A 26781-nucleotide genomic window follows, 5' to 3' on the forward strand; every position below is an offset into this window, starting at 1 on the left:
AGCTGATGACTTTTGAGGTTGCTTTCAGTTTTGAAACTCTTTCCACACTGAGCACACACGAATGGTCTTTCCTCAGAGTGAACTTTCAGATGACTCTTCAGTCCTGCTTTCTGAATGAAGCTCTTTCCACACTGAGTGCAGGTGAACAGCGAGTCTCTAGTGTGAATCTTCATGTGTTCATTAAACTTTCCTTTGTCATAAAAGCTCTTTCCACAGTGTTCACATGTGAATGGTCGTTCTCCTGTATGAATTCTGAAATGCTTTTCAAGGTTTCCCTTGTTACTGAAGCTCTTTCCACAATGATTACATGCGAATGGTCTTTCTCCAGTGTGAATCCTCATGTGCACGTTTAGATTTCCCTTATGCTCGTAATTCTTTCCACACTGAACACAGGTGAACCTGCCATTAATTCTTATGTACTCAGTTACATTTCCATCAAGACAATCTCCAGCTTGATTTGTTGTCAAACTCTGTTCAGTTTTTGTAATGTCTGTGTTTACATTTTCACTAGTGAAGTGAGGTTTCTGACGCCACTTGTCTTCATTCACTTCCACCAGGTCTAAAATCAACAGTAAAATACCATATTTCAGCTAAATAACGAACAAATAACTCAATAAATATGAATTATTAGTAGCACAAATTGACTTTGGCACGTCAAATGTTACGCATATACAGTTCCTATATACACAGGAAGTCATTTTAATATTCCTCATTAGTCATTACATAAAATTAATGAAACCACAAACCTATTTGTTCCTCTGTATCTTCATCTTTTATTATGGATAGTTCTTCCTCAATCTCCATTTTTCCTTAATCTCAAGTCGGTTATAATTATATTCAATAGCGCCAGTAACCGACACGCTTGATCGTTTTGATTCTTTAAATATGAACCGACTCTTAAGAATCATTCGCTCGGGAATCAAACACCGGTCAATTCGCTTACACGTTAAAATCGATGTAAAATAATTCACCCATGGGTTCAGAGTTTTTTTTTATCAACAAAGATGGTTTCAACAAGCTCAAGTGATTCAAACAAAAACAAAAGGCGCCATCTAGAGGACTGTTACCGTAACTACATTGAGAAACTCAAATATTTAACTTACATTTACCGGCCACTTTATTAGGTACACCTTACTACCCCGTTTTGCCTTCAGAGCTGCCTTAATCCTTCATGGCATGGATTCAACAAGCTACTGGAAATATTCGTTAGAGATTTTGCTCCACATCTAAATTAATTTGCAGCATTATCGTAACCCTGCAGAAAAATCCATCTTAAACCAGCCTAGGCTGGTAAGCTGGTTTTAGCTGGTCGACCAGGCTGGTTTTAGAGGGGTTTTGGTCATTTCCAGGCTGGTTTCCAGCCATTTCCAGCTTAGTCTTAGCTGGTCAGGCTGGAAGCTGACAAGCAAAATCCAGCGTGACCAGCCTAGTATAAGCTGGACATAGCTGGTTTTGGCTGGTCATCTGGTCAAAAGCAAACAATTCACAGCAAATTCATCAGTGTTAAATTCTTGGTGTTAAAGTGTTTCAGAGTAAAGTTATTAATAGTAATATTATAGAGTTATATTTTGATAAATCAACAAAGTCAGAGTTCGAAGCTGATTTGATCCAGTGTGGAATCATGGGAGTTACAGCTAACCAACACTTGATGGTGTTATTCACAACATCTGGGAATACATTTGACCAAAAATCTAAATGGAACAGAAAAGTCATGCCTTTTTAAAGATCTTTTAAAGTAAAAAAAAAAGTGTTAATTTATAAAAAATAAAAAAAGTGTACATATCATAGTGCTGGCCGTCAAGTGTTAATATGTTTTGTTGATAAAAATGTTTAATAACACATTGTAGTTGGATATTTTCCTTCATTCTCTGAGAACTAAGTTATTTTAACTCTCAATCATGAGTATTGTAATTTTTGCCAGGTTGACTAGAGTTAAAATATTAAATTCAGAGTTCATTTTCATCCTTTGCACTGGAGCCAGGAAACAATTCTCCAACTCAACTCCCAGTAGTGTAGATCAGAGTTATTTTTAAGTCAATACAGTGTAAATATAACTCATGTATAGTGTTGTACAAGTAACTCTTTAGAGTGTTGTTTTAACTCTGAAGATATTAAGGCAATATGTTCACTCATTCTGAGTTGATTTTAACTGTTAAGAGTTGAAATAACACTGCTGTGTTTGCAGTGTAGCGTCAACAGACCATTATTGTCACTTAATAAAAATATTACTGGTAATAAGGAATAACTTTAATGTTTCAAGCTTATATGATGTGACTGTACCCTTTAAAAACGAATTATTTAGGAAATGATTGACAGATGTGCATATTTACTACATTTGCTGCAGTGTTTATTAGCATCACAGTGAAATAATAATAATAATGATACACCCTAATAGGGCTGAAAGAGATTGTGTCTATTTCAATATGGTTTATCCATTCATTAATTGATTTTCTTTTCTGGCTTAGTCCCTTTATTAATCAGCGGAATGAACAGCCAACTTATCCAGCATATGTTTTACGCAACAGATGCCCTTCCAGCTGCAACCTATCACTGGGAAACACCCATACACTCTCATTCACACACATACACTAAGGACAATTTTCCTGACCCAATTCACCTGTACCACGTCTTTGGACTACTAGGGGAAACCAGAGCACCCGGAGGAAACCCACGCCAACACAGAGAAAATGCAAACACCACACAGAACGCCAACTGTCCCAGCCGAGGCTCAAACCAGCGACTTTCTTGCTGTGAGGCGATCGTGCTACCCACTGCACCACCGTGACACCCCCCCAATGTTGTTTAAAACTGTAAATATAGCAAAGTAAACAATCTGAGGCTGTGTGAGTGAGTGTTTGTGGATGTTTCCCAGAGGCTGTAAGGGCATACGCTGCGTAAAAACACGTTGGATGAGTTGGCGGTTCATTCCGCTGTGGCGCCCCTGGATTAATAAAGGAACTAAGCCGACAAGAAAATGAATAAATGAATAATTTGTAGCAATGGACAAGCTGTAAAAAAAATACCACCACATCACTTTCTGTCTGTATAACATTTATTTGATTTTCTCGATATATTTATTTTAATTAGGCAATATGCAGCACACTTTCACTGCACTTTTTAAATCACAAGATCTTCAAATAATGAAACGAAGCTCATCCGATTAATCGATTACATCAGATTTCCGAAAGCACCGGTTGTCATTGTGAGGTGTTTCTTAATGTGCGCCGGCAGATTCCTTGCAGTGCTAAAACTCCGTCCACAAATGGAGCAGATATAGGGTTTTCGTCCAGTATGCACTCTTTCATGCTGCATCAAGTGTCCCGACTGAGTGAAACTCTTCCCGCATTCGGAGCAGGAGTACGGCTTTTCTCCAGTGTGAATCCTGTGGTGCCGTTTTAAAATGTCGGCTGAACTAAAAGCACTGCCGCACTGCAAACACAAATGAGGCCTGGCATCGGTGTGCGTTTTCTGATGTTTCTTCAAGCAGTCCAGCCGGGAAAAACTCCTTTCGCATTGAGAACATGCGTACGGCTTTAAATCAGTGTGGATGATCATGTGTCTCTTCAGGCTGGACATTAAAGTGAATGTTTTTCCGCACTGTTCGCACTCATACGGCCGGTCGCCAGAGTGACAGCGCATGTGTTTTTTGAGTGCGTCCACAAACACGAAGCTTTTCCCACATTGCATGCATGCAAAGGATTTCTCTCCGATGTGGCTTTGATTGTGTCTATAGAAGTTCTCTCGACGGGCGAAGCTCTTTCCGCACTGCACGCAAGTGAAGGGTCTTTCTCCGCTGTGGGTTTTCTTGTGTCTGTTGAGGTTGGATGTACAGCTGAAACTCTTCCCACAGTGAGTGCAGGGGAACTCATCCCTGAGGTGTGTCTGTGAACTTGTGTCTCCGGTTATGAATTGGTGAGGGGTGTCCTCCACTTCAATGATTGTCAGCAGATCTGAAATGACATTAAAGCAGCCATCAGTAAAGGAGATCTTTCATGCACCTTTTTATAAGATGTAAAAGAAGTCTCTGATGTTCCTAAAGTGTGTGTGTGTGTGTGTGTGTGTGAAGTTTCAGCTCAAAACATGACACTAATAATGTTTTATAACGCTTTAAAACTGCCCTTTTTAGGCTTTGATCCTAATTGTGCCGTTTTGGTGACTGTCGCTTTAAATTCAAATGAGATGGTGCTCTTTTCAAAAGAGGGCGGAGCTGCACATGCCTGTGTGTCAGCATAGTGACAGTGGCTGTTTCTCAATATGCGTTCTTCAGCGGTCTTGCGTCCTCGTGTTCTCGTGAAACGTCATCATCAGCTGCCTAAGTTCAGTTCCAATACTCAAGACCGCAAGTACGGAGGACGCGTGAAACTTCCCGGATGTGTTCTTGATATCGAGGACGCACCGATGCAGACTTCAGCAGCGAGCTCTCTCTGGAAGTCCCAGAAGTCATTGCGACTGGAGGTGGGAAGCGCAGCATTTTATTTAGATTTATTATTTAAGTTCAGAGATATCACTTATTTACCTCAGGAGTTTCCCTAAATGAAACATTGAAAGTAAACATTAACATGAACATCTTAATAAAGGAATAAACACATTAAGGGTGTTTGTTTGATGAAATTCGTATTAAAATTTGTTTTATTTATATTGTGCAGAGTATATTTATAATGTTTTTATGCAAAGTATATATTTTGAAGAGGGGGGAAACGATAAATAGCTGTATGAATGCTGTAATGTTTAAATAATTTACTATTTAAAACGCGTGAAGTTCACGTGACCATCAGGAAGAACCACAGTCATTGGGAAGAACGCAGCATCCCATTTCTCAAAGGACGCGTTCTCTGCCCTCGCGGTCTCCTGAGTTCGTTCTTCCGAGGACACCTGGCAAGACCGCTCTCCACAAGAACGCAAGTCCATTCTCTGCGTTCTTGGAATTGAGAAACAGCCAGTGTCTATTAGGGGTGTAACAGATCATAGTTGATTTGTAATTAGTACGAAGCACAACCCACGATTCGGAACATACGTGATCTGCGGATTAAGGGGCCGATCACACCGAACGCACTTTATGTGTTGAGAGGCGCCTCTTTTTTTTTTTTTTTTTTTTTAATAATCTTTTTTATTGTTTTTAGCATAAGAAATAATCAAGAACATAAACAGTCAAAAAACAACATAAAAAATAAAGGGGGGTTACAAAGGCCATTTCAAAATACACAAATAGTCGGACACAACATAATACAACATCATCCAGAAAGCATAAGGAAATAAATAGAATTAAATATGAAACAAAAATAATTTACAGAGAAATGCATAGGCTCCACAATTCGACCTACTCCAGATCAATCTCACTTATAAAGATTTTCAAGTCAGCATTACTGATATAAAACTTAATTGGCCTCCAGATTTTTAAAAATGTTTTTAGTTTGTTCGCATCCCATATCGTATTTCCTCCATGAGCAACACGTAACTTAAGCTCCTAACCCAAATTTCGAAGACAGGCACATAATCTGACTTCCAATTTTGTAAAATTATTTTCTTTGCTAATATCATACACAAAGATATTGCCTGTGATATATATTGATCACCTATTTCTGAGGTGTAGAGGCGCCTCTTTTGAATGGTTTACTAACAGCCGCGAGCGTTTTGCAGGCTGCTTATGCGCCCTGCATTTTAATCTCCTCCTGCGCCTCGTGTTTTTGCCCGCTCAGTTAAAAAAAGTAAACTCTGAGCGGAAAAAGCGTGTTACGTCACTCGCGTCTTTTACATTCTCCAATCAAAGGAAAGCAGAGGCGGGGTTCCCGTTGAGGTGCCTGCAGTGTTTGTGTTGTCAAGACAACAATAGAGACTTTTTGAAGAGGGAGGAGAGACTTGGGCTGCGTCCGAAACCGCCTACTACTCAGTAGGTACTGCATTTGAATTTAAACGTACTACTCGGCCGTTAGAAAAGTACGTTCTGTACAGTATGAACGTAAAAAGTATGAATGGAATTCGGACGTGCTACATCTGCCATTTTGTCATGGTCACATGACCTACCGGCGTCAATTGCGTCGCTTTACTCCCATTCATGAGTTCGCTTGCAGGGCATCATGGGATTGGCGCAGCGTTCATGGGATGCACACTCCAGAATCACGCCGGAAGTAGTAAGTCATCCGTGTACTTCTCGCGTACTGATTTTCGAATTCTATGTGTCATGGCGATCTATTTCTTCCAGTTCTCCACTATTTCCATAGGGACTCGGCACAAAGGATTTGACGCGCAAAACCTCAAACTTGCAAGTTTACTTTTTGTTTGTCGAGAACAATAATCAAAATACAAACAAAAGAACTATTTACTAGGGATGTAACGGTATCAGAATTTCACAGTACGGTAATACCTCGGTATGAATGTTACGGTACGGTATTTATTGAATCATTTACAGGAAAAAACAAAACTTATGAAAATACTCCAAAAAAGTGCCAAAAGTGTCAATGACATACAAATTAGTCATCTATCTGTAAGCTTTGAAACAGGAACTTCAATTTTAATAACAAAAAAATATTAAACCATGTAAAAAAAATAAAGTTTCAATTTAGTATTGTTGAAAACTCATCACATTCAACATTTAATCACTCACTCACTTAGATAGAGATGGGTTTAAAGGAAAATTATCATATAAATATAATCTGGTAAAAGCTGGTATCTCTGGGTATTTACAATGTCCCCTGCAACAGAAAAAAACCCTCTCATTTGGGACTGAGGTTTCTGGGACAAGAGAGATATGACTTGGCCCAGGTTGACAGCAGTGAGTAACGTTGTGCATTGTCTTTCCCCCACTTGAGAGGACAAACCATGAGTAAGATAGAGGTCTCATGTCTGCATCAATCTGAACAGTGTGCTGACAACACCGCTATTCAGTACGCGCGCGACAACACAGCTGATAAGAACTCGCGCGACAACACCGCTATTCAGTACGCGCGCGACAACACAGCTGATAAGAACTCGCACGACAACACTGCTATTCAGTAAGCGCGCGGCGTCAACACCCGCTTTAGAGTTTTCCAGCTCTTTTTGATCCCCGCTTCTAGCAGCACACTCCATTTCCGCATTACTGGATCTGTAGCGACAACAGACCGCAAGGGATGATGGTCAAGCATGGGCTGATGGGAATTGTAGTTTCCGGTACCTCCCGTTTGCTTCATTCGCCTGAGCAAATTTTCTCAGAAGACCTATAGTTTTACCGAGTCATGCGACTACGGTAAAATCGAAAAAAATTAATATTGCGGTATGACGGTATTTACAATACCGTTACATCCCTACTATTTACACTTTACAAAGCTTCCAAATGAATTTGGTTTTCAAGAACGGTCAAAAGACGGTCTACCATCAAGCCCCTTCCTTCTTTCTAATCCTTTTTTTACTGTTGCTTACGCATACATATGACGTATGGCATGACTGAACATATGAAACATCATGCACATATTTAATCACAAATAAACATTTTAAATCCTGTATCAAATAGCAATAACTTTGTATCTCAATACAAATAATATAATATTATAGAAAAATATTACAAAAATAAAAAGACAAATCTCTCGGTGCTCTTTATGGCTCCAACACTATGAATTCGGACATACTACTCGGCTCGCATACTGATTTTAGCGTACTATATAGTATGGAAGTATGCGGTTTCGGACGCAGCGTTGGGGTTGCTGTTTAGGGTTATCCAGAGCTGTATGACTTCACAAACCATGAATATCACAATATTATTACTTATTAAAATTATATTAAGATCAACAGCAATACTTTCGAACATTACCCAGCTGATTCAGTCATTGACTAGCGACTTGAAAAAGTGCACTGCGCTCTTTTTTTTCTTGTCAACAAAAAGGCAGTGAGGTGCATCTCGTGATTTTGGAACGCTGATGCGCGGTTGGTGAGCTCAGCCCCTAATACATTTTGTTTACTTGTAGATTAATCCTAAATGTGTAACGATCACAGAGAGAGAGAGAGATCGCCTCCCAAGTCATTCAAATCACATTTATCAAAGCATTCAGGCTTTCATGTAAAATATAATGATGACAGAAGACGTCATGGTGGGTTTTACGGGATGTGGTGGGTTATTAAAGATGTTTTCTGTCACTACTTGTTTAGCCTGCATTAATGCATTTTAGTGTAAGCTGCACGATTAATCAGTCAATGATCAGGATTTCAACACCCACGCAAAACCAATTATAAATGATGGGGATTTGCATACGTTTATTAATCCTTCAATTAATTCAAATTTGTGTTTGAACAATGCAAATACCAAGAAAAAGAGTTTTTTGAGTTAGTTATGAAGTTACGAACAGTAAAAACACAAGCACTACTGGGAGGACAGTTTATAGCTATGATAAAACCACTGATGTTTATGGTAAAGATTAAAATCATCGTTTTATGCATTTAACTTGACGCTCAAAAATGAAAGTTGTAGGCAACAATTACATTATTTAACCAGTAGGTGGCGACAACCAGCCATCAAAAATATGTCACTGAATAATTCTTCAACAATTGCCGCATTTCCACTGACAAGCCAGTGCGAGCCAGGGCTTTTATTAGGACAGGCTAATAAAAATTTTTTCTAGTATCTCACCAGTTTTATCATCTCTTCACTGGCTCCCAGTCCAATTTAGAATTCAATATAAGTTATTGCTACTTGTTTTTAAAAGTTTGAATGGTCTGGCACCATTTTACATCTCTGAGCTTCTTCACTGGCACACTTCATTGAGGCCAATCAGGTCTGAAAACACGTTTCAGCTTGTTGTCCCCAAAACACGGTTGAAATCAAGAGGTGACGGGGCTTTTTCTGCTGCAGCCCCCCGACTGTGCAATGGTCTGCCTTTACACATCCGGTCATGTTCTTCACTTGGTGCTTTTAAGTCTCATCTAAAAAATCACCTTCTGTCTCTTGCCTTTGATTGTAATTAATTAATTTTAATCTGTTTTATATATTTTGCTTAATTTTTATATATAGGTATAGATTTTGTATGCTGGTCGTTTTGTAAAGCACTTTGGTCAACATCTGTTGTTTTTAAATGTGCTCTATGAATAAAGCAAACAAACAAACAAACAAACAAACAATCGCCCAGGAGGTTGAGTAGTGAGGCCGAAATCATGTGCGTTTCCACTGTCGGGCTGGTAGCTCGCAGCGCGTCACGCAAACCCTGCCCCCAGAATGTTCCTCGAATCAAACATCACACAACCCGCCCACTTTAGCCGGAATCAGGCAGATAAAGCACACCATCACGAAACCATTCAAATGAAGACAACCGAAAAAAACAAATGACACGGTACTGTACAACAGTACATGATATGTCTACACGCACAGGCCTGTGTGTTTTTATTTAGTAAATTCGTTTACTCGCCGACCAACTGTTGGCATCATACATCGAATGGTCTCGCCACTAACGGAGGAACCCAGCGCAGTGAGCGCACCATCCATAATATAAAACCCACAGAAATTCTCCTTTAATAACTCGGAATAAAATGTATTTTAATGATAGACGCTGTCAAACACTCAGCCCAAATGTCGGGAGAGATCTAAAACAGAGAAAGAAAATATAGTAAAAATAAAAAGTGGAAAATGACATTTTTGTTAGTCTTGCTGCAGTTTGGGAGAAATAAATTTTTAGGACAGCGGCCCTCCAAGACTGGGATTTGGCACCCCTGGACTAAGATAAAAATAAAACGAATGAATGTTTACTGTTCCAAAATATTCAAATTGTTTCTTAAAATATAATATATTTTGTTTAATCTGGATTTTTTTTGTTTGCTTTTTTTACCCAGGCATTTAAAAAGAGCTTATTTTAGGGCAGCAATCACAACACCGTCAAACCATGATATTTATATCCAAGGTTATCATACTGTCAGAATCTTTTACTGGCCAGGGGCGCCCCCAAGGGGTGGTCCAGGGGCGCCCCTTGTGTAAACTCTGTGCCCACCCTAATATGATTTAGTTGTTGATATGGTTAATTTAAATGTACTTTACGTAAATTCACAATATTTCAATGAATTAATTAATAAATAAAATGCAGCCTCTTAATTATTGTGGATTGATCAGTGCCACCGATGTATTCACTGAGATTGCACACTTTTTCTTAAGAAATGATTATTTTTTAAATGAAAAAGTTGTGTTTTATCTGACTGAAAACCGCAAATCCAAAATAAAATAAATAAATAGATGCATTTTGAAATCACTTTTCAGAATCAAGTTTATTTAGCGACTCCATTATTTTGCTATTTGACCTAAAAGAGCCAAAAATCTCAATGATTTAGTGGGTGTATTTTGAAAAAGGTACATCAAAAAAAAAAAAAAAGAATATGTATTAATAATATTGTGGCTCAAAAAGGAGCATGGATAAATGACAGTAATAGGGTCTGTATAGTGAGTTTGAGTGTGTGTATGTATGTAGTAATGTCTTTTGTTCAGTTTGTTTTATTAATTCATTCATTAATCTTCAATAATTTTAGACATGGCATATACTGTATGCTGTACAATAAAAGTATATGAAAAATAACTTTCCTGAAAAGTGTTTTAAAACTAAATATAGATTTTTATTTGGTTTGCATGTGTTCTTGCTGAATTTTTTCAAGGAATAAATTGCAATATTTCAAGAGTAATTAATGGAATTAATTAAAACTTCATTATTTCATTTACCAGAAACAAAAATATAACTTTACTAATTAATACACACACAATTCATTATTTTTTGTGTGCCACCCCAAGATTTGATGTGGCCTTACTTGGCCACCCCTAAGGAAATGTTCTGGGGGCGCCACCCTGACCCATGCCTACAATATACCATGGTATACTGTAGTAAAAACTAAAGTATACTACAGCATTAATTCAGTGTATGTTTAACAGTTCAGTATCAGTATGCTGTCATTAACAAAATGTTGTAAATAATATAATATATACAACATAATACACTTTACTATAGTATGGTTTAAAACACTAGAGCATTTACCACAAATGAAAGCTGCAGCATATAAATAAACGACAGTAGGTATTTTTTCAGCTCCTTAAGGTTTCTGATCTGAATGTTTTCCAGCAATCATCAGTGAAGAATCAAGAAAAACACCAACCTTGTTGCTCCTCTTTAATCTTTCCGTATGAATCAAGATCACTCATGTCGTCTTCCTCTTCTAATTTATTCATATTATTATCTTTTGTCTCTTTCATCTGCATTTAATTAGGCTTTAGCTCTTCTTCGTTCTCGTCAACTGATGGAACAGCGGTGATTTCCGCCATCTAAAGGGCTGGAGCGTGTGAAAGCGCTCATTTATTAAAGGGACAGTGCACGCAAAAATAAATGATCAGACTAGTTACTTGATTATAACCTTTTTTTTTCGAGTTTCTTTGATCAGTCGAACACTAAAAATATATATATCTGAAGACAAAAATATAAAAAACATACATTCGAAAACCTGTAACCATTGACTTCCATTGGGAAACAAATACTATTGAAGTCAATGGTTACATGTTTCCAGCTGTCTTCTGAAATACTTATTCAGTGACTGACAGAAGACAGAAAATTAGCACAGCAAGAAGGTCGCTGGTTCGAGTCCTGGCTGGGTCAGTTGGCATTTCTGTGTGGAGTTTGCATGTTCTCCCTGTGTTGGTGTGGGTTTCCTCTGGGTGCTCCTCCACAGTCCAAACACATGGGAAATTGATTAACTAAATTGGCCGTAGTGTATTTGTGTGAATGAGGATGTATGGATGTTTCCCAATAGTTTCCAGTTGCTGCTGGAAGGGCATCCGCTGCATAAAAAACAAAATATGCTGGGATAGTTGGCGGTTCATTCCACTGTGGCAACCTCTGAAATAGAGACTAAGCTGAAAAAAAATGAATGAATAAATGAATGAATTTCTTTGATATCATCATATTAATTTCATTCATCATAACAGGTGGACGCTATAATCAAATCATTGTTTTGCAAGTTAATTAATTACCATATTGAGCCACGTAAAAAAAAAAAATCTCTATATATTTTTATAGATATACAAATGGCAGTGGGTAGCGTTGTCGCATCACAGTAAGAAGGTCAACTAAATTATCCGTAGTGTATGAGTGTGTGTATGTGTGTGTGTGAATAATTGTGTATAGGTGTTTCCCAATACTGGGTTGCGGCTGGAAGGGCATCTGCTGTGTAAAACATATGCAGGATAAGTTGGTGGTTCATTCCGCTGTGGCAACCCCTGATGAATAAAGGGACTAAGCTGAAGTAAAATGAATAAATGAATATACAAACTTAGTACAAACACACATCTGACATACATTTTTAACAAATAAAATAAAAGTGAAAGTATTAACAGTCTCCCACACAATTATAGGTATACATATATTATTATTATTATTATTAAGGGTAAAAAAAAGAAAAATAATGATGTAAAAATGCTCAAAAAACATTTGTTATTGGTGGCGATTGATGTATAGACCACAGGTGTCAAATAGTTCCTGGAGGGCCGCAGCTCTGCACAGTTCAGTTCCAACCCTAATTAAACACACCTGATCAAACTAATGAAATCCTCCAGGCTTGTTTGAAACCTACATGTAAGTGTGTTGAAGCAGGGTTGGAACCAAATGAGGTTGGAACTAAACTGTGCAGGGCCTCGAGGAACTGAGTTTGACACCCCAGATGTAGTCACAAATTTCAACCACTAGGCGGCAGCAGCGGATCGAGCGCCGTTGGCTATTTTCACTTTCACTTCGTTACGTTAAATCAATAACAAGCAAACCTAACCTATCAAAAATAACTAATTAAACATTTGTTAATTTATTATTATGTATTAAACACTTATTAATATTTAATTTGTGTTAAATAACCAAATATATAAATACTAAAATATATAAAAAATATAAATACTTACTGATTAACATCCAACATCTGTAAAAGATGTCTAAATTAGTCCGTATTTTGTATATTTTTTTAATTTCTACCATTTAATTATGCTTTTGAATTGCATTATAGGAGCTTGATCTTTCCTCCAACAACTTTTAACCATGAAAAAGTTTTTAATTGAACATTTTTAATTGTTTACAGTGCTATATTGTCTGGGTTGGGGTTATATATATCACACTACAAACACCTTGTAATAAACTACAAGCACATTTTCTGAAGACTTATTTCTCTGTATATACTTTCTCATACATTATATCACTAAAACTCACTTTGTTAAACTGTGGAGCTCATCTCAGAAGGCAATTCAGACAATGGCTTGTATAACTGCATTTCAGGATGCCACAAATTAACCAAAGTAACCCTTACAGGTTGTGAAACAGTGTTTTTTTTTGTGCAAGGGAATCTCTCTGGGTGTTTTTGCGTGGGATTAAAGCACGTGCAGACTTGTTTATTGTTTATTCACTTCCTCCTGTAACTCTCCAGAATTGGCGACAGCTGGTAATGATTAAATAAGTCTGATAGACATCAGTGTTTTTACCGGAGAGAGGGAAGAAGTCAAACATTACCTTTATATTTAACACAAACCTGATATAACCGAGTAGGACATGTTCCTGGATTAACATCTGTGTTGATTCTGGAACAACATTCCAATCAGCCCATCAGAATTAAGGGATGCGTTTACAGTTTATGCTGAGTTTAGGCTTACGGTTTGTTTTATTTCTACATGAGTGTTATTCAACTTTAATATTGGGAATATTTTACATTTATGTTTGGGTTTAGGGGTAGGGAATAGGTATAGATACATTTAGCAAACAAACATTTGTTCCAGGATCAACATACAGTTGAAATCTGAAGTTTACATACACTGTATTAAAAGGCACATAACCATTTAAAAAAGGTCAGATGTTAATGTGACTAAACTTTGTCTCTTTTAGGTAAATTAGGATGATCACATGTGTTTCTGTTGTGCTTAATAGCAGAATAATGAGAGAGATATGTTTTGAGAAATTGTTATAACTTTTCTTAAAAGTCAAATTTACATATAGTACGATTATTCTGCCTCTGCTCAGATGATGATGTCAAGGTTTTGGAAGTTTCTGATTGGCTAATTGACAACATTTGAGTTAATTGGAGACACAACTGTAGAATAGTATTGAAGGAAAAGCTCAAACACACTGCTTCCTTGTGTGACAACATGAAAAAATCAACAAGCCAGAATCAACAACAAAGCCAGATTACAATTTGCTAAATTACACTGGGAAAAACACTAATGTTTGGAGACATGTGCTGTGCTCTGATGGAGCTAAGATTGAACTGTTTGGCCATAATGACCAGTGTTACATTTGGAGGACAAAGGGGAAAGCGCACAAGCCTAGAAACACCATCCCAACTGTGAAGTATGGGGGCGGCAGCATCATGTTGTGGGGCTGTTTTGCTGCAGAAGGGATTGGTCCACTTCACAGCATAGATGGCATCATGAAGAAAGAACATTATGGAGAAATACTGAAGCAACATCTCAAGACATCAGCCAGGAAATTACAACTTGGCCACAAATGGGTCTTCCAAACAGACCATGACCAGTGGCGTAGCGGACGGGCCCGCAGGGCACGCATCGCGGTGGGGCCCCGCGTTGTCATGATTTTCAATAATTGAAAATCCAGCAACCGCAATAATCAAACTCTTGGGAACAACTGTGGTCAGAACCAAAGTTCACAGGTCTGTGTTCTCTGAACACCTCTCAAGCGTTGGACTACTTCATTCTGATTGCTTGCCGCCGAACCGCGTCATAGCTCATACCATAAAGTTGACTTGATTTCAACAATCCTCAACGCTCACACCGGAGAAGACGCGCCACGCTGTTTCTTGCCACCGGTTCTCACTGAAAATGAATGACTTCTGGCTACTTTGACGCTCTCGCCGCTTTCGGTTTGTGATCGCTCCTCAGTTTGTGAAGGCTTCCCTGCCTCCCTTCCCCACTCCTCAATTTGTGATTGCTTCCCCCGCGTTGTCGCTCCACCCCGCCTCCCTTCCCCGCTTCTCAATTTGTGATCGCTTCCCCGTGTTGCAACCCCCCCCCTCTTCATCAGGGGGCCCTGTCAGTGATCCCTGCAGGGGGGCCTCCACATTTTGTGCTACGCCACTGACCATGACCCTAAGCATACTGACAAATTAATTAAACTGTGCTTAAGGGACAACAGAGTGAATGTTTTGGAGTGGCCATCACAAAGCCCTGAACTTAATTCTATAGAAAATGTGTGGGCAGAGTTGAAAAAGCTTGTGCGAGCAAGACAGCCTGCATATCTGACTCAGTTACAGCAATTCTGTCAGGAGGAATGGGCCAAAATTCCTGCAAACTATTGTGAGAAGCTTGTGAAAGGAGACCTAAAACATTTGACCAAAAGTATACAGTTTAAAAGCAAAGCTAAAAAATACCAAGGAAATGTGTGTAAACTTTTGAATGTCTAGAAATTAATAAAAAAAATTCTCAAAAAAAAAATTCTCTCATTATTCTGGCATTTAGCAAATGTAAGTTATTTAGGTAATCCTAACGGACCTAAAATGTAAACGTTTAGTATGATTTACCATCAGACATTTAAAAAAAAATTATTATGTTCCTTTTTTTAGGTTTATGTAAACTTCTGGGTTCAACTGTATATATATATATATATATATATATATATATATATATATATATACACGTCTAATAATGTTACACCTTGACTTTGTGTGGACGTTACCACTAGGATGTCTATCAAATGTTGGATTTTGGTCACTTTCCAATACAACCTAAAATCAACCAAAAAACAAGGTAATTTGACATCATTATTGGACGTCAAAATAACATTGTCCTTAGAAGCTGGATAGACATTGGATTTTGGTCACCTGACGTCATGACCTAAATCTGTAATATTAACGTCTTATGATGTTGTGTGCCTGCTGGGTTTATTTACCTTTGGTCGCCACAGTGGAATGAACCGCCAACTTAGCCAGCATATGTTTTACACTGGAAAACACCCACTCATTCACACTTATACACTACAGCCAGTTTAGCTTATTTAATTCCCCTATAGCGCATGTGTTTGGACTTGTGGGGAAAATCCCAGCACCCAGAGGAAACCAACGCCAACATGGGGAGAACATGCAAACTCCACACAGAAATGCCAACTGGCCTAGCCGGGACTCAAACCAGTAACCTTCTTACTGTGAGGCGATCGTGCTACCCGCTGCGCCACTGTTATGCCCAATGTGTTTTGATTTATACATTTAAATGCAACACTTTGCATAACAGAACAGAAGAACAGAACAGAACGCCGAGTAGAAGGATAAGAATGAACAGAATGCTTCTGTTCTGAGTCAGTTCTAAAGGTCAGCAGGAAGTGAAGAGAAGACCTGAGGGAGACGCCGATTATAAATGAATCAGGAACAGTTCAGCGCTGTTATACAGGATCACATTCACTGTGTGTTTATGTTCAGTTTCCTTGTTCCTTATTTATTCATGTGAAGTTCAGCTTCTGCAGCTGTTCTTGTATCCTCATAGTCACCCTTCTCAGAAACAGGACAATAATCTTCCTCAAACAGACATTGTGTATCATCCTTTTAGAGAAAGTGAACAATGCTTCCACTCTATTCAAGTATGACTAGGTGAGCTTATGCAACGTGCATGTTTACAGAAATGCAGTACTCATAAAAATATTGTAGCATCTACAGTTGAAGTCAGAATTATTAGCCCCCCTTTGAATTTGTATTTCTTTTTTAAATATTTTCCAAACGATGTTTAACAGAGCAAGGACATTTTCACAGTGTGTCTGATAATATTTTTTCTTCTGGAGAAAGTCTTATTTGTTTTATTTTGGCTAGAATAAAAGCAGTTCTTAATTTTTAAACTTCATTTTAAGGTCAATATTATTAGCCCCTTTCAGCTAATTTTTTGGATAGTCTACAGAACAAACCATCGTTATACAATAACTTGCCTAATTAACCTAACCTGCCGAGTTAACTACCCTAGTTAAGCCTTTAAATGTCACTTTAAGCTGTATTGAAGTGTCTTAAACAATATCTAGTCAAATATTATTTACTGTCATCATGGCAAAGATAAAATAAATCAGTAATTAGAGGTGAGTTATTAAAACTATTATGTTTAGAAATGGAAGCTTTAGCTAAAATTCTAGATGTCACGTCATTCATAATAATTATCTGATCAGCTTATAACAACCAAGCAAGCCATATATATATATAAGCCCATCTAAACAATCTGTTTTGCTGTACTCAGGTGACGTTGCAGAAGCTTCCCTCCATCCTCCCCATCAACACCACCACCAGGCCGGCCTCGTCTCCACTCAAGGGGTTGGCTTTGCCCTGCCTTCATCTTCAGGCAGCTCATCCAGAGTTCTGCACTATAGACGGGGCTTACGCCAAAGAGCTTTATGAAAGGACCGTTAAGAACTCGCATTTATGCAAACAATTCACAATAAATGTTCAAACGTTTATCTGCCTCATATAGTCTTTCTGGCAGAAATGTTTTTTTTTTTTTTTTGGTGGGGGGTCCAACTGTATATGTGATTAATGATAAACAAGGTAAAAACTAGTGAGTGAAGATTTTAAACACATTTTTTTTTTCTAAATGTCCATATGGTCAAAATACCCCTTTTTTTTTGCAGAAACAATTGTAAAACTCTCCCATACTCCATCCGCTGCATCAATAATATTCCTATATTTAACTCTCTCCTTAAAACTCAATTTCTGAATGTCACAATCATTGAGTTCTGTAGATGTTGTTCCTGTTTCCTTTTTGCTATTTGTTCTCTTGTCTTGTTTTGGACTTTGCCATTGTCTTGTAAAGCTTCCCTCAGCACTGGTAAGGCACTATATAAAATAAATGTGTTATTATTATTATTAGCAACTCAGTGGTGCAGTAGGTAGTAGGTAGCAGAAGGTTGCTGGTTCGAGCCTCGGCTGGGTCAGTTAGCATTTCTGTGTGGAGTTTGCAGGTTCTCCCTGCATTCAGAATGAATTAATGAAATAATAATTACTTTTATTATTATTTAAAGTGTTTTATTTAATTACCCTGGTGACTGTAAAGCGTACTTGAGCTCTGAAAAGCCGCCATATAAAATAAACATATTTCTATTATTATAGTTATTATTATTATTATTCATTCATTCATTTTCTTTTGAGTTCAGTCCCTTTATCAATTAGGGGTCACCACAGCAGAATGAACCGCCAACTTATCCAGCATATGTTTTAGGCAGCGGATGCCCTTCCTGCTGCAACCACCCATACACACTTGTATTCACACACATACACTACAACCAATTTAGCTTATTCAATTCACCCACTGCATACCACATGTGTTTGGACTGTTGGGAAAACCGGAGCACCCAGACGAAACCCACACCAACACGGGGAGAACATGCAAACTCCACACAGAAATGCCTACCGACCCAGCCGAAGCTCGAACCAGTGACCTTCTTGCAGTGAGGTGATTGTGCTACCCACTGTGCCACCGTGACTCCATTATTATTATTATTATTATTATTATTATTATTAATAAAAGTGTTTTATTCAGTTCCCCTGCAGACTGTAAAGTGTGCTTGAGCACTGTAAAGGCGCCATATAAAATGAACATTATTATTTAATTATTATTATTATTAATAAAAGTGTTTTAATTAATTCCCCTACTGACTGTAAAGCATTACCGAGCACTGGAAAGGTGCCAAATAAAATATTATTATTATTATAAATATTATTATTATTATTAATAATAATAATAATAAATATGGTTTCAATAATTCCCCTGCTGACTGTGTTTGTGGTTGTTCGTGTCCATCAGTTAAGGGTTAATAGCGGTCAGAAATGAGTCGTCTGGAAAGCACCGTTCAGTCCAAACTCAGGCCTGGGGTTACATGTGTCCACTGAGCATTTTAACACACAAACCATGACAACACAATTCAACACAAGCTGCTGCTTTAAATGGGGAATTCAGATGCAAGATCTCATGAACAACTCTAGATCACAAATCGATTGATACTGGAAACATTTTAAAGGCAGAATAACTTAATTAAAGAGCTAATCGAGCACTCAGAATAGGGAACATACTTTTAGAAAAGTCTTATCACTGAGGGTAAATGCCAAATCTATATTTACATGTAGATGTGAAGCTGTGAGAAAGAAGGAAATGCAGAGAATAAACAGAAACAGCACTGTAATATTCATATCTACAAACATGATAACAATAATAAATCTCTTTGGCTGAGTAACTTTGACTATAAAAGCACTGAGCGTCAACACATATTTTGTTATTTGTTTTGCACAATCAAAACTAAGTGAAGTGTATTTATAAAATAATTTGGAGAGGATAACATGCTTATGATTGATCACAGCTGGTCCTGCATTAGCAAATTCATGACTCACCAATCAGATGATTCCTAAGCCACCATTACTAAAATTCCACATCACAGCCATCTTCATTTTGAAGAATCCCCCCTTCAGCACTGTTGCCCCACAGCAGGAACGTCACTGGTTCTAGCCCTTACCAGGTCAGCCAATGTGACCCAGAGACTGTTTAGATCAAGGATGTCCAAATACAGTCCTGAAGAGCCGATGTCCTGCAGATTTTAGCTCCAACTTGCCTCAACACACCTGCACGGATGTATCTAGAAAGCCTATTGTGAGATTGATCAGCTAGCCCAGGTGTGTCTAATTGGGATTGGAACTAAACTTTGCAGGACACCGGCCCTCCAGGACCGAGTATGGGCACCCCTGGTTTAGCTGCATGTCACTGATGAGAAGATGATGAATATTTACTGTATGATGACCGAAATGGCCTTAAACACCCAGCAGACACAAGACGTCAACATGCCGTCAGATGGAAATTGTACCCTAATGTTGTGGAAACGTTTCGTTTTTTTGGAAATGAAAATTGGGTTTACATCAGAACTCAATGTCAGCCCGATGTCAATGCCCAATGTCCAACCTAAAACCAACTAAATATCAACGTCTAATGATGTTACAGCTTGACGTTGTGTCGACGTTACCACTATGACGTCTATCAGATGTTGAATTTTGGTTGCCATTACTAATGAATATGTCAGTATTTGATGTCAATATGATGTTGGTTGAAGATGTTGGCTCGACATTGGATTTTGGCCACTTTCTAACAACCTTAAACCAACCAAATATCAACGTCATTTGATGTCATTATTGGACATCAACATAATGTTGTCTTTAGGCGCTGGCTAGACGTTGACTTTTGGTCACCTGACATCACAACCAAAATCTAACCTAATATTAATGTCTTATGACGTTGTGTGCCTGCTGAGCAATAACTAAATGCACTACAGAATGTTACGTTTACACACACATCCACAAATTACATGTAAATGCATCAGCTTTTAAATGCATAATACTCACTACTCATGAGTACTTTTAAAAGGGCTGCTTTTTACTTCTACTTTGAGTAATATTTACAACAATTCAATTTCAATTCAATTCAATTCAGCTTTATTTGTATAGCGCTTTTACAATGTAGATTGTGTCAAAGCAGCTTCACATAAATGGTCATAGTAACTGGAACAGTGTGGTTCAGGTTTTAGTGTTTAAGTTCAGTTCAGTTCAGTTTAGCTCAGTTCAGTGTGATTTAATCATTACTGAGAGTTCAAACACTGAAGAGCAAATTCATCGATGCGCAGCTCTACCAATCCTGAACCATGCGAGGCAGTGGCGACAGCGGAGAGGGAAAAAAAACTTCACCTGATGGGAGTGAAGAAAAAAAACCTTGAGAGAACCAGACTCAGTTGGGCACGACCATTTTATTTTCTCCGCTGGCCAAAAGTCTTGTGCAGAACTTCATTCGCCGTGGTTTATGCTGGTACAACAGGTACTTTTACTCTACTCACACTACATTTTTGGGCAAGTAATGGTTCTTTTACTTAAGTATGCTTTTTCAGTACTCTTTCCACCACTGTTCATTAGCTACTATAGCAGGAGAGTTCTCGAGCTCAAACTCCCCTCTGGCCCTGCAAACTGGAGGGAGACCCGGGCTTGAGGATCTTATGAGCTCAGAGCTCTCTCCCGGGACAGCATGCCAAACAAGCTTTATAATCAATCATCTGCTAAGTGTGAACTCTTGAAAGACTCTTCGTCTTCTTTTCTTTCCTTTGTACAGAATGATCTTAACATTGTTTATACACAAAAAAATGAGACATTTATTAAAAAAGTTACTTTGGTGTTGCAAAAAAGATTCTTCTATGGTATCGCTAACTTTATTTTTAAGCACGTATGGAGTTTCATGCATTATAAATTATTACCAATGACTGTAAAAAATATGGACGACGCGACAACCCCTTTTCCCATTGAACGCCTTGAGGGCAAAACGCCTGCTTGACGGGCACAAACTGTCGCAAAAGACTGCTGAAATTGGAGCCTTGACATGCGCAGAAGGACTGTCTGATGGAGCCAGAGGAGGAGCCGCGAAAATGAGCGGAGTCGAGCTTCCAACCAAACGCTTTATGTAAAATCAACCACGCCCCCGAACTTCTCAGCATGCGTTTGCTGTCATATAAACACAAATGGATGTAATAACGTTAACAAATATGAGGGTTTTATATATTTAATCGCGCCAGTTCCGGGCCGCAGCGCATAACCTACTCGCAGCGTCGCGGGCTGATTCCGGCTCGCATGCGGCAGCGCCGGTTCGCTCGGCCGCGGCATCTGGCTCGATTGACTCAGGCTGGAATCGGGCAGTGAGTCCAGGTATCCGGAGTAGGTCCAGCAGAGGTAGTCAGTCTGAGCTCTGAGGGGTAAGTCTCCGGCAGGCGAGAATCTAGCTGGAACTGGCCCGAGTGTATTTTGCTATCTGGGTGGCTAGGTGTACGTGTATCAGCAAACTAATATAGCCTGAAAAAAGCCCTGACCCTAGCGAATAAACAGTGTTCCACCAGGATCATGTATGTCAGAAACTATAGTTTACTGCTGAACTCATTTTGTCATGGTAAAATAACACAGAAATCGAATAATAACACTTCAGTCTTCTGCCGAAGCTCAGACGCGCTGCTTTGAGAAACTGTCAATCACGATGACACGCCCAGCAGTAAATTACTGCTAAAAACAAACTCTTTACAAAAATGAAGACCTATTTCAGCACAATAACCAGTGCCTTAATCGACCAGAACCATCTTTCGGGACATTTTATTGCAAGTGTAATAAATTTTTTTATTTGGGCTCAAGTCTCCTTCATTGACACGGAGGAGGCGGGCTTAATGACTTGTACTGCAGCCAGCCCCCAGGGGGCGATCTAACGGCCGAGACCTTTACTCAAATGCAGGCTTGCGGCACACTTGATTATTACACACAATCTTTGGTTACATGTTGTAACGAAGGGGCTGACAGAGGGATCCATTTGCAGTAGATTTATTAAACACAGTTTAATAAACACAAGCACACAGATGTAATGCGTGTGCGAACTCACATCAAACACAATCGTGTTACGTTGAAGCATCAACGGCAGGTAATCACACTATGAATGTTTAGGCATGGGTCAGAGGCAGGCGGCGAATATCAAAGTCAGAGTCCAGGCTAGAGTTCAAGGCAGGCGGCTAGAATCAGAGTCGGTGATCAGGCTGGAGTACAAGGCAGGCGACTGGCAGGATGAGGCCGGCGAACAAGGCAAGGTAAGCAACGGGAAAGCAGGCAGAGTAGAGAAACGCTCAGTAGTGTTAGCCGGGGCAGAACAAGACTTCGCAATGACTGAGTGTGTGAGTGCTGCTTATAAGCGTGAGCGTGGGTGATTAGGTGGATGCGCCTCAGGTGTTTAGGCTATCAGTGTATATGGATGATGTAATGCTTAGAAGTCCGGGGATGGTGGCCTCTGCTGGCCAGTGAGGGGAATGACTGGGACCGAGTCGGTGACACATGTGTGGCAGATGCATTTCACAATTGAATTTGGATGCAATTACGGCATTTAATATCATATAGAACCACATTAAACAATCAATCTTCCAGAGACAGTTTTGGAGATCAATGCATGCAAGATCTGTGGTGATTCCTGAATTTTATATTTATATGTTAGAGAGAGAGCTCAACATGGCCACAGTATTCAGGATAGAGTTGACTTTGGACAAATTTGCTGCTGAACGCCTCATAGCTACACACTGGTGTAACAAATATATTAAAACATGTGAATGAATCTCACACATTATCGCTTTAGTGTGTAATCTACACCAGTCGGTGCATGAGGAAAGCCATCATTGACTCCAGCCACCCAAGCCATAGACTTTTCTCTCTGCTACCCTCAGGCAGATGGTTCCGCAGCATCCGGTCACGCACCAGCCGACTGAAGGAGTTTCTTCCCTCAGACTATCAGGCTGATGAACACTTAACACACCCCACACAGACTCTTCCATACCTCTCACTGAACACCATCAATATGTAGCATGCACTGCGCTCTAACCAATCCATATACTTAAATCAATACCGCCTACAACTATGTGGACATATCGATGTCAATTTCACATTGTCGTTGTATTTGCACTGTCTGTATTTTGCACTGTCAATGTATCTGTATTTTGTAGTGTCTGGAGCCCGCACCTAGGCTTTTCACTGCTGCTGATGATGTGACAATAAAAGTGATTTAATTTAATTACCAGTTACAAAACAAACTCACTGCAAAAATTATTAAAACAGCAAAATAGCAAAGTTCTGTCTTTTTTTTGCGCATTTAGTGTCTGCTACTTCCAACACAGGCTCATTTCGAAAACGTGATCCTATATACAAATCTGGAGATTGTGAATTACGTAGTCAGAGGTACGTATGGCTATATTACATTTTTTAAACGAACGCTACGGGGCGATATGACACCGTTCCTTTTCGCGCTAACCAGCTGACCACTTACCTCAGTTTGGACGACTTTCCTCCCGGCAACAAGTTTGTCCCATTAGCTCATCATGTACGTTGGCGGACTTGAGATGCAGAGAGGAGTTGACCACGATGACGGGGTTCGAGTCAGGTGAAGAACGGCTCCAGAAAGCAGGTAAGACAAAAGCAGAAGCCAAAAAATAAAAGAAAGTAAATAACAGGGCGAGAATGTGGTAAAATCTGAAATTGTGGTAAAAATCAGACAAGGGCTTTTCTTTTTCTGGATTGCTTTTGAAAATTGTTGGTTGGGTTTAGGGAAGTGGGTGGGCGGGTCAATTGGTAAAATTGATTGGGTTTAGGGAAAGTGGAGAGTGGGTCAGTCGATTGGTTGGTTAGTCAGTCAGTCAGTCAGTCAGTCAGTCAACAGCGGCCTCTAGTGGATTTACATAAGAACAGCAGGCGTGAATAGCACTCGCCAGAGACATTTGAGATATAAAAAAAGTGTACACAGCGGCCTCTCATGGATTCGCGTACCTCCTAGGATGTATTTTGCGGCCTCCAGAAATATATATAGAGGTACATTTTCAGAATGAGCCTGGGTTTTCTTCTTCTGTCTAAAGTAATAATAAAGCGTTCACAAATTGAAGTTTGTTACCTACACAGGACGCAATTTCCGCCATTTAAATTTATCTCCTTTAAATGTCTTTGGGTTCATTAAGCAATCTGTGATAAAGACAATATAGTAGTCGGCTGTAGATGATGAAATTTTGATATTCACAAATAAAACATTTGGATTTAAGTATGACCAGACTTGTTCTTATGTGATTTTTGTTATGTTTTGGCAAGATCTGGCAACATGCTAGCGATTTATAATAGATAAGAGACACGTTTAAATTAGTAATAAATAACGAGCTTCTAAGTTTGGTTCTGCACACTTTGCATGTAGTTTGTTTGTTGTAAATTTATTTGTCGCTACTTGCAATTTTCAAGGCTCAAATCAAATGTTGAATGTCTAAAACAGGCACTAAAATGTGAATCGACTGAAGTGAAAACTGAATTTAGCTGCAGAGATTGGGGGAGTTATCCTTCTCTAGCACGCACATGGTTTTGTAAAGCAACTTGAATTAGACAGAACAACAAATGCACCATTTGTTCCTTTTTTGTGTTTGTTTGGGTTATTTTAAAAGCTGAACTTGAAGTAGAAATAAGGAAATACGAGTAGGTAGGATTCACGGGGAATCCTTCTGTGCCCACACACTTCTTATTAAATCTAAATCGGCTGCATTGTTAAATATGAGCTTTAAGTGCTTACATATAAATAACGGGTTAAATGTATTTCATGATATGACTCAGTATACCTAATATATATTATGTTACTTGTTTATACAGTATTATGCAATAGCTTTGTGATGCTACTTTGACTACTTGACATTTTTAACTGGTGCAAGATCTTTGACCCCAAATCATGTTCACATCAATGGCATTTGTGTTTGTTTATTTGAGCATTTTAGACATTAGAAATTATTGTCATAGTAATATTATTATAGGTGGGCATATATATATATATATATATATATATATATATATATATATATATATATATATATATATATATATATATATATATATAAATCTAGATTAATCTCACTGTAATCTTGGAATTAATCTAGAATGAAATGGCTCATTTGAATTCTGCCAAGGGCATTCGGAACATGTGTGCTACCCAAATAATGACTAAAAGTAAGTCTTTGAGAACGGGTTTCTCAAGCCAGGTGGCGCATTAGACCAGGGGCACATCTCCTGTTTCCAAAATGCATCGCAAACTGCAGGAGAAACAGTTCTACTATGATAATTGGGGATGAAAATAAACGATGTTCAATAAGATGTGCTTTAGTGTTTACTAACTGTTTATTCAGTAAACACAGGGCCGGAGTGGGACTCCTTTTCAGCCCTGGAGTTTCAAGCCTCAGACCGGCCCACCTCAATTCACGACTGACTATATTAAAATAAGGTCATTTCCAAATCAGTTTCTAATTACACTATCACGTCTTTTTTTGAGAAAACAGCTGCTTTAGAACTTCAAATGTTCAACAACCCTAACAGTATTCTATGTCTTAACAATAAAAATGAAAATAAATAAATAAATAAATACTCAAACGAGGATCAAAACCGGGTTCGAAATCCAACATGCTAACCACTGGACCACAACAGTCATATTTTGAGAGAGGACTCATCTGAATAAGAAGACTGTGGTCAAGTAAATAAATTAATTAATTTAAAAAGTGTGACTGTTGAGAGCAACAGATTCTGGAACTAGGGACACCGACCCTCGCGGCCAAAAAATGGACCGGCCCACCGGGAATTCTCCCGGTCCTCCCGATTGGCCAATCAGGGCCTTAGTAAACATGAATGTTGAACTGTAGGCCTACATAAGCTCTAAACAGCCATTTTTGATTACCTTAATCCGACTAAAGTCTGAACTGAACTAAACAGAAATGGAATTAAGACATGTGGAGTATGCAGATATTAGTGGCATTATTGAAGTAAACACCGCGATCAAATTATTACCATCATGTAGGACTTTTCACCATATTTTCCAACAAGATCCACACAAGTGGCTGTCAGTAAAGGACCACAAACGCACAGACACACACACACACACACACACATACACACACACACACGCACACACACACGCACACGCCACACCACGTGCGCACGCGAAAGTTTTTTTCTTTCCATTTGGCGTGTGGTATAAAATTCCATAACACTCTCACCAGTCCTTACTCCTTATTTGCGTCTAATACACTGGTTTGTCACGGGGGCATGAATGAAATGTTCATGAGTGAAAGTGAAACTGCCGAACTGCAGTTAAAGTCACGCAAAATTACAAGACACTCTTACATGAAAGCGCTTCACGTAAACACGTAGGTTACAGATGTCCATGTAAGCGTAGTCAGACGTGTTTTCGAAGTAAGTGACAGATCCACAAGGGCATCCAGCTTATTTGATTCAGAAGGGCAC

General features: G+C 38.8%; 3 protein-coding genes and 1 long non-coding RNA gene across 5 annotated transcripts in view; 1 reads left to right on the forward strand and 3 right to left on the reverse strand.

Moving 5' to 3' along the window:
• Positions 1–1025, reverse strand: part of LOC110437819 (uncharacterized) — a 1744-nt gene extending 719 nt beyond the window's left edge. Inside the window, exons 1-2 of the mRNA XM_087300546.1 lie at positions 747–1025; positions 1–559 (exon numbers count right to left, since the gene is read on the reverse strand). The exon at positions 1–559 is cut by the window's left edge and continues 719 nt beyond it. Coding sequence (XP_087156672.1) covers positions 1–559; positions 747–804 — 617 coding nt within the window. The 5' untranslated portion in view covers positions 805–1025. The remainder of the gene's footprint in view (positions 560–746) is intronic.
• Positions 1–26781, forward strand: part of LOC147838686 (uncharacterized) — a 1589207-nt gene that overhangs the window by 847506 nt on the left and 714920 nt on the right. The gene's annotated exons all lie outside the window — the stretch shown is intronic.
• The window catches only part of cert1b (ceramide transporter 1b), a 355936-nt gene that overhangs the window by 153201 nt on the left and 175954 nt on the right, over positions 1–26781 (reverse strand). The window lies entirely within an intron of this gene.
• si:ch211-241b2.4 lies at positions 3035–11276 on the reverse strand. The gene is given in 2 exon segments (NM_001386294.1): positions 3035–3950; positions 11089–11276. Coding segments are annotated over 2 exon segments (885 nt in total). The 5' UTR covers positions 11192–11276; the 3' UTR covers positions 3035–3168.

Source organism: Danio rerio, chromosome 21 (genome assembly GCF_052040795.2).
Source record: "Danio rerio strain M-AB ecotype USA chromosome 21, GRCz13ab, whole genome shotgun sequence".
NCBI lineage: Eukaryota > Metazoa > Chordata > Actinopteri > Cypriniformes > Danionidae > Danio > Danio rerio.